This window comes from Mastacembelus armatus, chromosome 4 (assembly GCF_900324485.2).
Source record: "Mastacembelus armatus chromosome 4, fMasArm1.2, whole genome shotgun sequence".
In the NCBI taxonomy this organism is placed as follows: domain Eukaryota; kingdom Metazoa; phylum Chordata; class Actinopteri; order Synbranchiformes; family Mastacembelidae; genus Mastacembelus; species Mastacembelus armatus.
This window is the reverse complement of record NC_046636.1, coordinates 10,927,478-10,940,139: the sequence shown is the minus strand read 5'-3', so window position 1 is coordinate 10,940,139 and position 12,662 is coordinate 10,927,478. Positions and strand designations below refer to the sequence as shown.

The 12,662-nt window shown below is 38.7% G+C and overlaps 2 protein-coding genes across 6 annotated transcripts in view; one reads left to right on the top strand and one right to left on the bottom strand.

Annotated features, from left to right (window-relative positions):
- LOC113139924 (ankyrin repeat domain-containing protein 13C) overlaps window positions 1–3,187 on the top strand; it is a 28,825-nt gene extending 25,638 nt beyond the window's left edge. The window contains exons 11-13 of the mRNA XM_026323555.1: window positions 582–680; window positions 1,011–1,111; window positions 1,328–3,187. Of these exons, the coding sequence (XP_026179340.1) occupies window positions 582–680; window positions 1,011–1,111; window positions 1,328–1,458 (331 nt within the window). The 3' untranslated portion in view covers window positions 1,459–3,187. The remainder of the gene's footprint in view (window positions 1–581; window positions 681–1,010; window positions 1,112–1,327) is intronic.
- A 280-nt stretch (window positions 3,188–3,467) lies between these two features.
- LOC113139748 (serine/arginine-rich splicing factor 11) lies at window positions 3,468–11,934 on the bottom strand. Of its 5 annotated transcripts, XM_026323230.2 has the most exons (13): window positions 11,558–11,934; window positions 10,330–10,424; window positions 9,743–9,876; window positions 6,896–7,005; window positions 6,065–6,154; window positions 5,932–5,978; window positions 5,722–5,855; window positions 5,482–5,563; window positions 5,257–5,370; window positions 4,881–4,970; window positions 4,623–4,694; window positions 4,334–4,511; window positions 3,468–4,245 (listed from the first exon to the last, which is right to left on the bottom strand). In XM_026323230.2, exons 2-13 carry the CDS (start codon window positions 10,383–10,385, stop codon window positions 4,039–4,041), a joined length of 1,314 nt encoding a protein of 437 aa, XP_026179015.1. In that variant the 5' UTR covers window positions 10,386–10,424; window positions 11,558–11,934; the 3' UTR covers window positions 3,468–4,038. The 5 variants fall into 5 exon arrangements, with proteins under 5 accessions (XP_026179015.1, XP_026179014.1, XP_026179016.1 ...); XM_026323229.2 differs by lacking the exon at window positions 10,330–10,424; XM_026323231.1 differs by lacking the exons at window positions 10,330–10,424; window positions 11,558–11,934 and adding an exon at window positions 7,269–9,490 and having other exon boundaries at window positions 9,743–9,879.
- Between the last annotated feature and the right edge of the window lie 728 nt (window positions 11,935–12,662).

The following is a 12,662-nucleotide window of genomic DNA, read 5'->3' as shown; positions in this document are numbered from 1 at the left end:
TGATGTATTTGTAAATGAAGGAACTAAATTTCTGGTTATCTTTCTAAATAACCTGTAATTTTTGTTTCCATGTTTAAAAGAATTGTTAGACTTAAAGGTGCAGTGTGTAAAATGGGAAAGATTTAAAATCATCTAGTGGTGAGACTGCAAAGACTGCAGCCTTCTAAGCACCCCTCACACCTCACCCCACCATTTCCAGGCACAAGGCCATCACTTATAAAACAAAATACAAATCCTTGTCTAGAGCCATTGTTTGCTTTGTTCGTTCCAGGCTACTGTAGAAACATGGCAGCGCAACATAGTTGCATCTGTAAAACAAAAATGTAATGGTTGGTGATTACACACTGATAACACATTTTATGAATACTGTATTCCATTTCTGCTAACAGATCACTCTAAGCATTAACACGCAGACATGATGCTGCTGCATTTGTGTAATTTCCATGTGCACTGACAACAGCGTGTTCTCGTACATGTTGCACACAAGATAGTTTTTTAAAAATAATTTTCATGTGTGAAAATAAGAGAAAAACACTTTTCTGGAGGCTCAGCGACAGGGTGTTGTTTTTGTCTCCTCTCAGAGCTCCTCATCTGGGCAGAGAGCTGGTCTGCAAAGAGAGCAAGAAAAACTTCAAAGCCACGATAGCCATGAGTCAAGACTTCCCTCTGGGCATTGAATCGTGAGTTTTCTGTTTAACTCAGCATCAGGCAGTTATTAGCAAAGCTCTCTCCTGCACAGTCCTGATAAAGAGGGAAATTTAAGAAAATGTTAGAAAAACTAGATTGCCTGGCGGGATTATTTTCTTTTCATCTACCAAGAAGTCTGGCCTTTTTTCTATTTTTAAATGATTTTAAAAACGTAATTTTAAATGGTCATTTTCAAATTACTAATTGCGTTTTAAAAGTGCGTTACAGTTCTGACACAATCTTAAAGCTTATTATGATTAATTATAATCATCAGTTTTCTTTGGATTTAGCTATTTTTGTGGTATGCTGGTTTTACTTCTCAGGTTATTGAATGTTCTGGAGGTGATTGCACCCTTCAAGCACTTTAATAAACTCAGGGAGTTTGTTCAGATGAAGCTCCCCCCAGGCTTTCCTGTCAAACTCGGTAAGTGAACATAAGGATAAATTATAGTGTCTGCATTTGACAGTTAGTCAAAAATAAATATCTTTAAATATAATCTTTAAATCCAAAAGAAATGTGGTAATTAAAAGGAATTTAAGTTGATAATTCCCTCTGAAAACTGGAGAGGACGAGTGTATTTTTAAGTGTACCTTTTAAGATTCTAAAGATATGATACATGGTTCTCATGTCTCTCTGCAGACATCCCCGTCTTTCCCACGATCACGGCCACAGTGACGTTTCAGGAGTTTCGCTATGATGAGTTTGATCAGTCCATTTTTACTGTTCCCAATGATTACAAGGAAGATCCTAGCCGCTTCCCCGACCTTTAACCTCTGAAGCTGGAGCAGGAGACAAACATTGTGTTATAAAACTGCGGTAGTTGCTTCCTGACAGTTTTTTGGTTCCATCGCTACACGGACAGCAAAAATGACGACCAGTGTTTGACACACGTGACACCTGAAATCATGAATCTGAGCATCTCATCAAAGGACATTGAACTCAATGTGAGTACTGAGTGAGCAGGTGAGTTTTGTTGACACAGGGTTTAAGTAGAGGAAGACGACCAGTTCAGCTGATGCTGAGTATTTAAGTATCTAATGTTTGTAAAGGGATTGTCTATAACTGACCTGTAGTAAAGCACTGATATTTCTCCATGAGGTACTGGTGAGGAATCGCACTAAAAATTTGTTTTTAGGTTCTTTTCCTACTTAAGCAGACTTAAAAAAAAAATCTCAAGGTACATAGTCACCATAGTTTTGGGATATTAAGTCAAAAGGTCAAAAGATATACAACTGTATATAATTTTTCTACACTCAGTTCTTTAACTTTATCAAAGTTCGAAATGTTCCCAAAGATGTACTAAACACAAAATGTCACTTAAAATTCACAAAGCTGAAAAGCAGGTTGGGAGATCTTTTTTTTTTCTTTTTTTTTTTTTTTTGTAGAATTCCACTTTAACTCTGCACATTATAAAATTGTCTTTGTCTGTGAATCAATGATTTTCATGCGCGTGGAGTAGCATCACCTTACGTCTGTGCACTATTTAAATTCACTACACTGACTCTACAGTCAGTTGAGTTTGACACTTGACGCTTAGTCCTGTGTTTCGAACATTTAATTGAGGCAATGCTAGAAATGCTGCAGTTTCGTCTTTGATGAGTGCCAGCAAAGATAATTCACAATGTCCAAGCATTTTGTTTCTTACTTCACCTTTGTAAACTATATAACAATCTTGCTAGAAGAATAAAACTGGGGATTATATACAAAAAAGATATTAGGGTATGAATGGCTACAGCATTTTTACACGTAACAAAAAAACAGGCTTTCCTCCTGTGTGTAAATACATGTTTTATGACTTTTGTCTTTTACCTTACATTTTATTTGTGCTGATGAGTTATGTAGAGTCAGGTGAGTTTGTTTATTGGGTTGTAACATGGTGGCAGTTACTATTTTTGTACATAATTGTTTTAGAGAAAAAAAAAAAAAGGTATGTCTTAACTGTGCTGATTTTTATTCTCATCCCACTGTTGAACTTTATGACTTCAGATGTGTGGAAGCAACATTAATTTCCACCATGCTAAAGGCACCAGGGTTCTTAGGATAATAAATTCAGTGACAGGCCACTAAGTGTTCACTGCAGGCTGGGGAATTTGAATGAATCTTGATAGCTGCTGTTACAGTTCGTAGCTCTTAAACAAGGTGGAGTAAACAGATGTTACATGTGTTTTTGTTTAACTGCCCTCCTGAATCTCTATGGTTTGGTGTTGTGTGGCATCCATATTAATAGGACATGCTTCATATTCTTATTATAACCAAATACATTTAGTTTTTCACATTTTGCTCCTCAGTTCTGACTGTTGCAGCTAATGGAAGCGTGCCTCCTCATTGAGATAATGCTTTAACCTACAATTTACTTAAGCTGCTTAAATTTTTTAATTTTCTCTGTAGGAAACTATTAATTCCTCTACATCAGTTGTACAGCAAAAACTGTTGTATAGCTCTGTGCCACTATTTTCATATAAAATGTACTAAAATAAAAATTCCACATATCTAACTAAATTTGGACTCCTATGCTTTTTTGTGTTCATACTGTGTGGAAAACTTTTAATTGAATAGTATTTTTACACTTTTTCCTTTTGTGGTAGTTATGACACCAAAGATCATACCTAAGGATATTGTACACTTAAAAGTAATAGGTTTTTGTCTCATTTTAGTCTTTTGATTGCAATGTATAAAAAGGTTTCTTTCCTCAACTGTATGTGGCTCTATTTTTTTTTTTTATATTTGCAGAATGTGGTGTCTGTGGGTGACGGTTCAAATCAAATTCAGACTAAAAAAGTTAATAGTTTGACCAATTTTTATTAGTTTCCTTTCGAAAACTTGAAGCAGACAATGCATTTAATTGTAACAACACATTTCAAACTACAGTGTACACTTAAAAGGGTTGTAAGTATGAAGGTCAGCTGAAACACGACTGGGTGCGTTACAGGTGAAGAGTTTGGCAGCCGAAAAAATCAATAAAGGTTGTGCCAGGGAGTGAAAGACTAACAGTCCAAGGAAAATACTCAATTCTGACGAGTAAAATATTTACAAAAACAGCACTGAAGTGGAAAAGGCTGTGTATTCTACTGTCAGGAAGACAAAGTTTAACCAAAAAGGCAACAAAAACAAACAAAAAAAAAACAAGATCTTAAAAAAGTACAGCAATGACAATTTAAAACCATGTCTTGTATTTTTCATATTTTAGTCCTTGTTTTCTCTTTACAAAAATTATTTCACTGCTTTCCTTCTACTCCTCTCCCCCTGAATGTTTCTACAGTTAAGACAAATCTTTTTACTTCGGTCAGCCACAGACATGTGGCCTATATTAAAAATATAAAAGGAGAGTGGAAACATAATGCCACCTGGTCTTAATCACTCATTTCCATGTCTTCCTGATGGTGATCGTCTCCATTCAGTTTGGACTTCTTGAGGACTTGGCCTTCAGACCTCTCCATTTCCTCCTGGCCTTTGGGGGACGAAGCAGAGTCGGAATCGCTCTTCCTCTCGTCATCCTCCTCCTCTCCTTCCTTTTCGCTGTCATAACCTTGTTCCTCTTCATCATAATCTCGTGTCACCTGTGTCACACCATATCAAGAGTTAAGAAAAGTGAAAAGAATTTGGAAGCTGTGGTGATTCTGGGAGTAGTCTGTGGTCTGCCCATACCTTCACATCTCCTTTCTCACTATCAGACTTGCGGTCCCGGTCTCGCTCCTTGTCTTTGCTCTTCTTCTTCTTACTGGTGGAGCGTTCTCTTTCGTCCCTGCTCCGGTCCCTGTCCTCCCTCCTTTCTCTATCCCGATCCTTCTCACGATCCTTATCCTTCTTCTTCTCTTTCTTGTGACTGTAAACATAAAATATCATGTCATCTTTAGCTGCTGCGCTTACATTTAAAGTTTCTGCAAATAAATTTAAAATGACAAATAATGAAAAAGCATTGGGACGGCAAACTTACCGTCTGGGTGATGGGGACCTAGACAGCCTCCTCCTCGGGGACCGAGACGCGCTGCGACTTCGCCTGTGCCTCCTGAGAAGCAGCATTATTCCAGAAGTCACAACACAAACTATACTCCTGTCGTTCTTGTCTGGATCAAAATAACCACATTCACATTTGCCTGCTAACACTCAAAACTATAGCCTGAGGCTACGATATATGGGAAAGATGAGTACCAGTCCTGAATGGCCTGTAACTTAACATGCGTAAACCACTCACCGGCTAATGCTGCGGGACCTCCTGGCGCTGCTGTAACTCTTTGGGGGTGTCTTGGACCTTTTCTTGGACTTTTCTTCCTTCCTCCTGTCCCTGATCAAGAGAGACAAGGTCAGCACCCTAAGCAAAAAGCAGAACTATACAAGGAACAAATGTACTTTGTTACATTACACCACGGTTCATACGTGGGGAGCTCTGCCCCGACCTCGTGCAAGCAGGCAGTAACACACAAGAGACAGCCAGTGGGACAATTAAACAAACAAACCGAAAAAAGAAGAAAAAAAAAAAACAGATCTCCAGCGAGTTTGAGTAATATGTTGGCCAATAAAAATGAAGAAGTTGCTACTTTGGTACTGAGGACAGTATTGGAGATTCTGACCGAGATCTACTGCGGCGGCTTCTATCCCGGGAGTGAGACCTTCTCCTTCGTGGGCTCTTGGACCTCCTCCTACTCCTTGAATGGGACCTTCGCCGAGACCTACTCTTCGAACGTCTGCCAGAAATTAAGATGACAAATTTTAATGTTCATGTTTTGCATGAAGGTGACAACTGCTTTCATTTAATGTTAATGGCGCAGTGGCAGAATTTGTGCAGTTGTCTTTACCTGTGCCTGGAGCGAGATCTGGACCTCCTGCGCCGGGACCGTGAACGTGAGCGAGAATGTTTGCGCTTGTCATCTTTCTTATCTACAAGACAACAACAGAGTTACCCATTAGGTGATAGAAACAGGAATGCACTATAAAATGCTAAATAAAACAAGTTCTGCTTCCTACACAACTGTCTGTGCAGTCCCATCAGCATCTCTGAAGTTCCTGTGGGGGACATTAAAAGAACGATTACTCACTTCCTGGTTCAATGGCTGCAGAAATGAGCGACTGGGCCTCTCGGACTCTTTTCATGGCCTCTTCTATCTCCTTATTGGAGGCATCAGTTTTCAGTCCTGGATTCAAGTTCAGTCCAGCCGCTAATGGATTCAACCTGCAAGTACCATAAATTATTTAGGACTTTCTCAAAATACTCACTGGATCATATGTTTTGGATGAGATTTTCTTACTTGGGGTCCATGGACTGCATGAGCTTCAAGAAGTCTGCAGAAAGAGCCTGAAAGAGAGACGAGCAAGTTGTGAAATCAGACAAATTTGGTTTGAATGGGCTGCATCTATGTCTGTAACTGATAAAGTGCTCACTTGGGGGTTTATGTTAGGTCCTGGTAATCCCATGGCAGCCATCTGCTCCATGTTGGGAGCCCCAAGACCTCCGAATGGTGTTCCTCCCATCTGAACAATTTGACACAGATAATACAGAGCAGAGCTTGAATGGCATTCAACACACCATCGCTGACTTACAACTAATTTGTGGAGCTTTTCAATAGAAAAAGAATTTTAGTTACAAGCAGTAGTTTTAACATGCCTCATCAAATAAAAAGTATAGTATTTTAAAGCAACATTAGCTTGTATATCTTTGCTTGGTACATCTGCCTCAAACCATATTAAATATGTAACATCTATTACACTGTATTCACCATTAGTGAAAAGCAAAAACTATTTGCCTGTATTTTAGTCCATGGAAATTCACTTGTGTCAAGAAATGTTGAACCCTGTTTTTAAAGTGTTTTTCCTTCATGCTATACAAATTTATATGGCAATAAAATACATAATTTCTATTTCCACCCTTTTCTATCTACTACCTAGTTACAGGTCAACCTTTTTCAAAGTTTGAACTGAAAAAAAATCTGATGCACCTGAGTGTCAGTGTACACACCCCCCAAGGACATGTTACGGGCCCTTACATGTAAATATTTCTTAAAGCAACAGTGCCCAATTTTCACAAATAAAATTGGCTGCCTGGAGAATAGGAAATTGGCAGTAAAATGCAAAAATGGTTAAAATGTTACATATATCATAATTTGGCTTACAGTTAATAACAAATTTAAACAACTTTTAAAACAAAAAGAAAGAACCCCCTAATGAACAGCTTTCAAAGCGTAAACACAATGTAAGCTTTAGAGAAGAACTCACTGATGCCAGAGGATTGGGCGTTGGAAGAAGGCCTCCACCAGGCATCATTCCTGCCACGGCATTGGCTGGAGCCAGCAGCGACATAGCTTTAGATTCATCAGGAATGACTCCTGGAGAAAAACAACATTTCAGTGCACGCTCAAGCCAAAATTGATAAACACTCAGACAAGACTTGCAGACAAGCCACCTCAATCTAACTACTCTGTAGGTTAAAAAAAAAAATCAAAAAAAAAAAATCATAAAAATCCACTTTGTCTTGTCTGTAAATCTTGATTCCTGACTTTGTTTTGAGAAAGTATGATTGTAGGATTAGCAGCTATGAGTTTAAAAGTCACAATACACACTGTGGTCAACACTGCCAAGGTTTTATCACCTGTACTTGTTTTTTAAGTCATGAACCAAACGTAAGCAAGCACAGCCAGTTGTCCCGTGGGATGTGCTCTCAACTTTCATTAGATGTTTTATGAACAAGCGACTCGCGCCGGCTGCTTCGCTATAAAGCACACAAAAACATTGAGATACAGAAAACAAAGTTCATGATTTGGGTGTAGACAAGAATACATTTTAACATCACTTACCATTGCCAACAGAAAAACAGAAAAGGTTCAGTTATTTTACCTTTTCTGAGCTGGTGGTTGATTATTTTGTACAGCCCCACCAGTAAGGAGAGAAAAAAAAAGCTTACTTGGCAACCAGTGATAAAGTGCTGCTAACAGGCTACAATACTGCTAGGTTTGCTGCTAGCCAACAGTATGTCACAAAAATAAACAATGTTCATGACAATCTGTACTAACTAGTTAAGGGCTACTGCAGCAAAGGCCATGATAAAAATCATGAAAAGTATGCCCAAAGCTGAAGAAAAACCAAACAGTAAAACCAAAGGGAAAATCTTATGGAGATGATCATCCATGGTCGTGCAATCTGGAAACAGGCTATTTTTAACATTTTTACATTTTAAAAGGGGAGAGGGGGAGAGAGAGAGAGACACACACACATACACACACACGCGCGCACGCGCACACACACACACACACACACACAACAGAAAGGACACTTGAGAAACAGGATAAGGCTGCAGAAGACAAAACTGTTGGTGGCATTTTCAGCAGGGCCTGGTATTTAGGGCTGGCTGAACCAGGAAAAAGAACTGTAAAACACAACAACAAAAGAAACACCACTGTTAAATGTGAGATTCACTCAACTCTGTCAAGAGTCACGTGTGGAGAGGGTCAAATTTTTTTTTTTAAAAAAAAAAGCATTTTACTGCAACATCAAGCAGAGGCTTAATAGTATCTGGTGTGTTTGTAAGAATTTGGGAAAACAAATGCACAGGGTAAAATAACACAAGGCTTTGGCACATGAAGCAAGTAAAAGCCAAAGGCAGTTTGTGTACTTATCAAGATTAATAACCAAATTAAATGCTGATTAACTGCTACAACATCTGCTGAACTATGTAGAAGATGGCACACACCTCCAAAATCTCCTCTAGCATGCAGTTAATCTATCTTGCATGCTTTATTCTTGTTGTAGGGATGTCTCGAACATTTATTATTCCCAGTTCAGTCATATTATGAAACTGCCAATACCATGTCCCAATCCAGTATTTATATTATCCTTTGCAACGCAAATACCTAATTACATTTAGATGTCTGCTGAAAAAGACTGCAGAAAGCAGTACCCAAACACCCACAGGTCTTTTCACTTGTTGATTAGACTTGTTGTGGACCTAGGAGATTGTGCTCAATTGACATTTCCCTCTGTTGCTAAGTTCTGTTGCACCTGTTGGAGTGGGACAACTTACGTTTGGAGTTTGATGACTTGAACAAACTCCCACTATAGCCCTGCTCAATTTGAACCACAACAGATTTAGTCAGACAATAACTGAAAACACCTGTGTGTATATGCAGGGGTTTTAATGGTTTCCAGTGTGGATACAACATCAGTGGAGAGAAGCGTGTCAGTGTGAATGTGTTGTTGCGGCATATGTTGCGTAATACCAATTATACATTGTACACAAGTTCAAACACCTGCAAAATGCAGATGAAGTAGTTGTCACTTGACTGTTTAAACCTTAAGTGCCTTTTCTGACACATGATGATAATGTGAAAGTAATAAATTCAAGAGGATAGCAGATGGTCCAGATATACTGTAATATGACAACTGGTGTACCCAGAGTGCAAAAAGAATAAATATAAACAGAGGATCAGAAATGGTTCAAGCTCAAGGGTTGATGCCAATTACTTTTTAAAAAGAAAAGCCCTGATTTGCCTGTATACAGATCTGCTCGTGGCATCCCTAGTTGGTGCATGTCTGATAATCGACATATGAAAAATACTTTGAACATGAGAGGAACTGAGATTGCCCTGCACCCTCTCCCCACCCCCTCATTTTGCTTAAGCGTTGTGTGGCAATTTTTTTTTTTTTTTTTTAAGAAAAGATGCCTTCAACAGAGAGAAAAAAAATAAAGAGTTAATGTTTTACTGCAGAACAAGAGAGAGAAGGGGGCTTGCGAGCCTGGTGCCATTATTTTTTCTAATCTCCTGGAGGACCACTTTCAGCCAGCAAGGAAGGGACTCTCTGCAAATGACTTGTCCACTATGAAAACCACAACACAAATAACAAAGAGAGAAGTTTACAGCTAGATTGTAAGACAAGGACACAAATGTACAATTCCCTTCTACATACCTAGAAATGCCAAGCAATGAAAAGCTTAGCTAATTTTGCTTGGTCAGAAAAACTCACAATGGCTTAGACTTGGCTTTTTTCAATTATATTAAATACACCTACACATTGTGATGTATGTCCAGAGACAGCCATGTGAGTGACAAAAATAAAACAGACACCCACCTTCAGCAAAAGGAACCACAATCAAGGCTCTGTCCACGAAGACGGTGTTCGTCAGGTGCTGAGAAACTCCCACGGATTCAGCTTCATGGAACTTTACAAAACAGACACGTGAAGTCACAGGCAAGGGAGAGTCACTGGAAGAAAATATAGATATGTTGTGCAAAGAATACAAACAAGGAGACCCAACATGCCTTCTTAACTGTGGGTTTGTGTCCCCAGGGACAACTGAAGTACAGTTTTTTTTTTTTTCTTTTTTGATTGCTAATATGCATTGGTCATTCTTCACATTGTCGAAAAAACAGGAGTCTATGTGGACCAAATTGTAAAACTTTTTTCTTTGCTGTCACATGCATGTTTATGAGTGAGAATTGTTGCCAGTGTTGTCTGACTGAGTTTTGTAGGTGAGATTATGTTTGTCATGGAGATTGTATGAAGAGTTTTGAATAACTGGCTGCAGTGTTGACCAATGTTTCTTAGCAATTAAAAAAAAAACTACAATAACAGACTATGAACCAGACTGTCTCATTGTGTTCGTCGCTTAGTGCAACACTGTAACACCCTTAAACTAAACGGAGTCAGTTTCTCACTCGATGACTGCAACATCAGTGAACTGGTGAGTTCTGACTGAGCTGTATTGTTGCATCCATGTCTTGCCTGAAATGTAGTCTATGACATTTCCTACCTGCATAGTAGCCAGGTGTAATTCATAAAAGAAAAATACAAAGCAGAGAACAATTATTTCCTACTATAATCAGTGTGCAAATGTCAACACAAGCATCAAAGTTTGATCTGGGCAACCCAAGGAACTGATATATGAATCACAGAATCACAGAAATTGCACTTTCATTTCATCATTTAGATAAACATTTACCAAATACAGGAAATACCAAAGCTCAGCTATTTGCGGTAACATCTAAGGCTTTGACTTTCAATTTCCGTGGTTCATTAATATGACAATTATTTTTAAATGTGTCATTCATGCTCTAAAATGTCAGAAAAAATAAAATAAACAGTAACTGGAGATTTTCTGACGATTCACAATAATCAATAGAGATGCTATTAGATTTCTGTCGATTTAAGGCTGGAGTTCTAATCTTTATAGATCCTCTGTTATCTCTCTGTTTTATATCTTAGTAACCTGAGTATCTTAGAATTTGTCAGACAAAACAAGGGATTTAAACACATCACCTTGGGTTCTGGGAACATGTTTGTAGCATTTTCTGAAATTTCACCTAAGATTCAAAGTAAGAATAATTGTCTGATGAATTAACATGTACAGTGGGAGTGCGACCATTTTATTGTCGATCAATTAACATTTAGCGTTAATCGACCTGAACATTTCTACACTGCTTAACTTACACCGTGCAGAAGGGGGGGTTAAAATCACTGTTCAATCACTCATATAGAACGTTATAACACGTATAACAGAAAGCAGGAAAAGTTGGAAATTAGAGCTTCATTTACTAACATCAGTTACTTAACCAAAATATTAGATTATATAACAATACATTCATGCTAAATTTCCTGGTTGCAGCTTCTCAGATATGACAAATTATATTTTCTGACATTTTGTAGACATGTCGATTAATTGATACTAATAATAATCGTCAGTTGCAGATGTAGTATCAATGTGTCCCTCGTGCAGCAACGTTACGAGTGCAGCTGCTGCGTTAGCTGAAGCCGCGGGCAAACGTTAGCATTAGCATTAGCATGCAGCGCAGCGAGGCCTGCTCAGCGATACAGGCCTCGGGATGTAGTTAGCCGTTTTACCGATGTGAGAAACTGTTTTACCCACGTATATCGAAGAATACTCACTCAGGGGGAAACAGTTTGAGCTCCTCTATGTTTCCGAGGAATCCAAACAGAGTCCTCATTTGTTCGGACGTTGTGCTGGGGGAGACATTTGTCACCTGAATGACGTGCGTGTTGGAATTCATCTTCGCGATCACTTAGCAAGCTAGCTAGCTTCGCGCTAGCACCGTGCGCCAGTGTAAAGTAAAAACAAATTTTAGCTGGGAAACGCTTACGAGAAAAATCAGCTTTAGGCGGATAGAAAAACACGCATCTTTCCGCTCAGAGAAGGTCGTTTGTGTTCTCTCTGGACACGAAGACAACGGGCGCGAGCACCGAGCAACAATGCTACTGCCGAAACTGACGCGAGACGGGGGCGTTGCTTTCAGGTACAATTTGTAAAATCGCATTCACATTCATTGTTACTACTTTCTTCAAACATGATTAGACGTACAGTATATGCATCCTTATGGTCACCCGCTACATTTACACTAATACTTTCAAAGTCGAATCATACATGTGATGACATACAATTGCGTTTCCTGAGGGCTTTGAGGAGAGGAATCGTAGTGTGAGTTTTAAAAACACTTAAAGAAGAGCAGACTACAAATAGTGGCAATACTTTCAAAAGGACCAATACAAAATAACAAAATCGATTAGCTATATAATGCCTAAAACAGACCATATAAAAGATTAGTGACACTCAAGTCAGGGTGATTGTACTATAAGATTTTTAGGGGTGCTCATCCCCCAAGGAGAATGTGTAAATTCTACTGGGCCTTATGGTCTCTCCCAGGGGTCTTGCTGGTGACTAAACCCTATTCTCACCCCTTGTCTCCATCACTGTTCTCCTCTCTCTTTCTTTATGCTGTCAATCAAATAGCAAACTTAACATCCATTCACAAAATCACAGGATTGTAGCTACTTCTTCTTTTACTTTGCTTGTACGTGTGACTGATTACAAAACTGGTTAGCATGTTAGGAACATCTAATGTTAGTTAATAATAGTAAGTAAGAATTTATTAATAGTTGTCTATAAATGCTTAGAAGTGTAGAATTAAAGTTTTCAGAGCCCAAGGTGATGTCTTTAGTTTGCAGATTGATTAATTATTGCAGCTTTATTTATTTA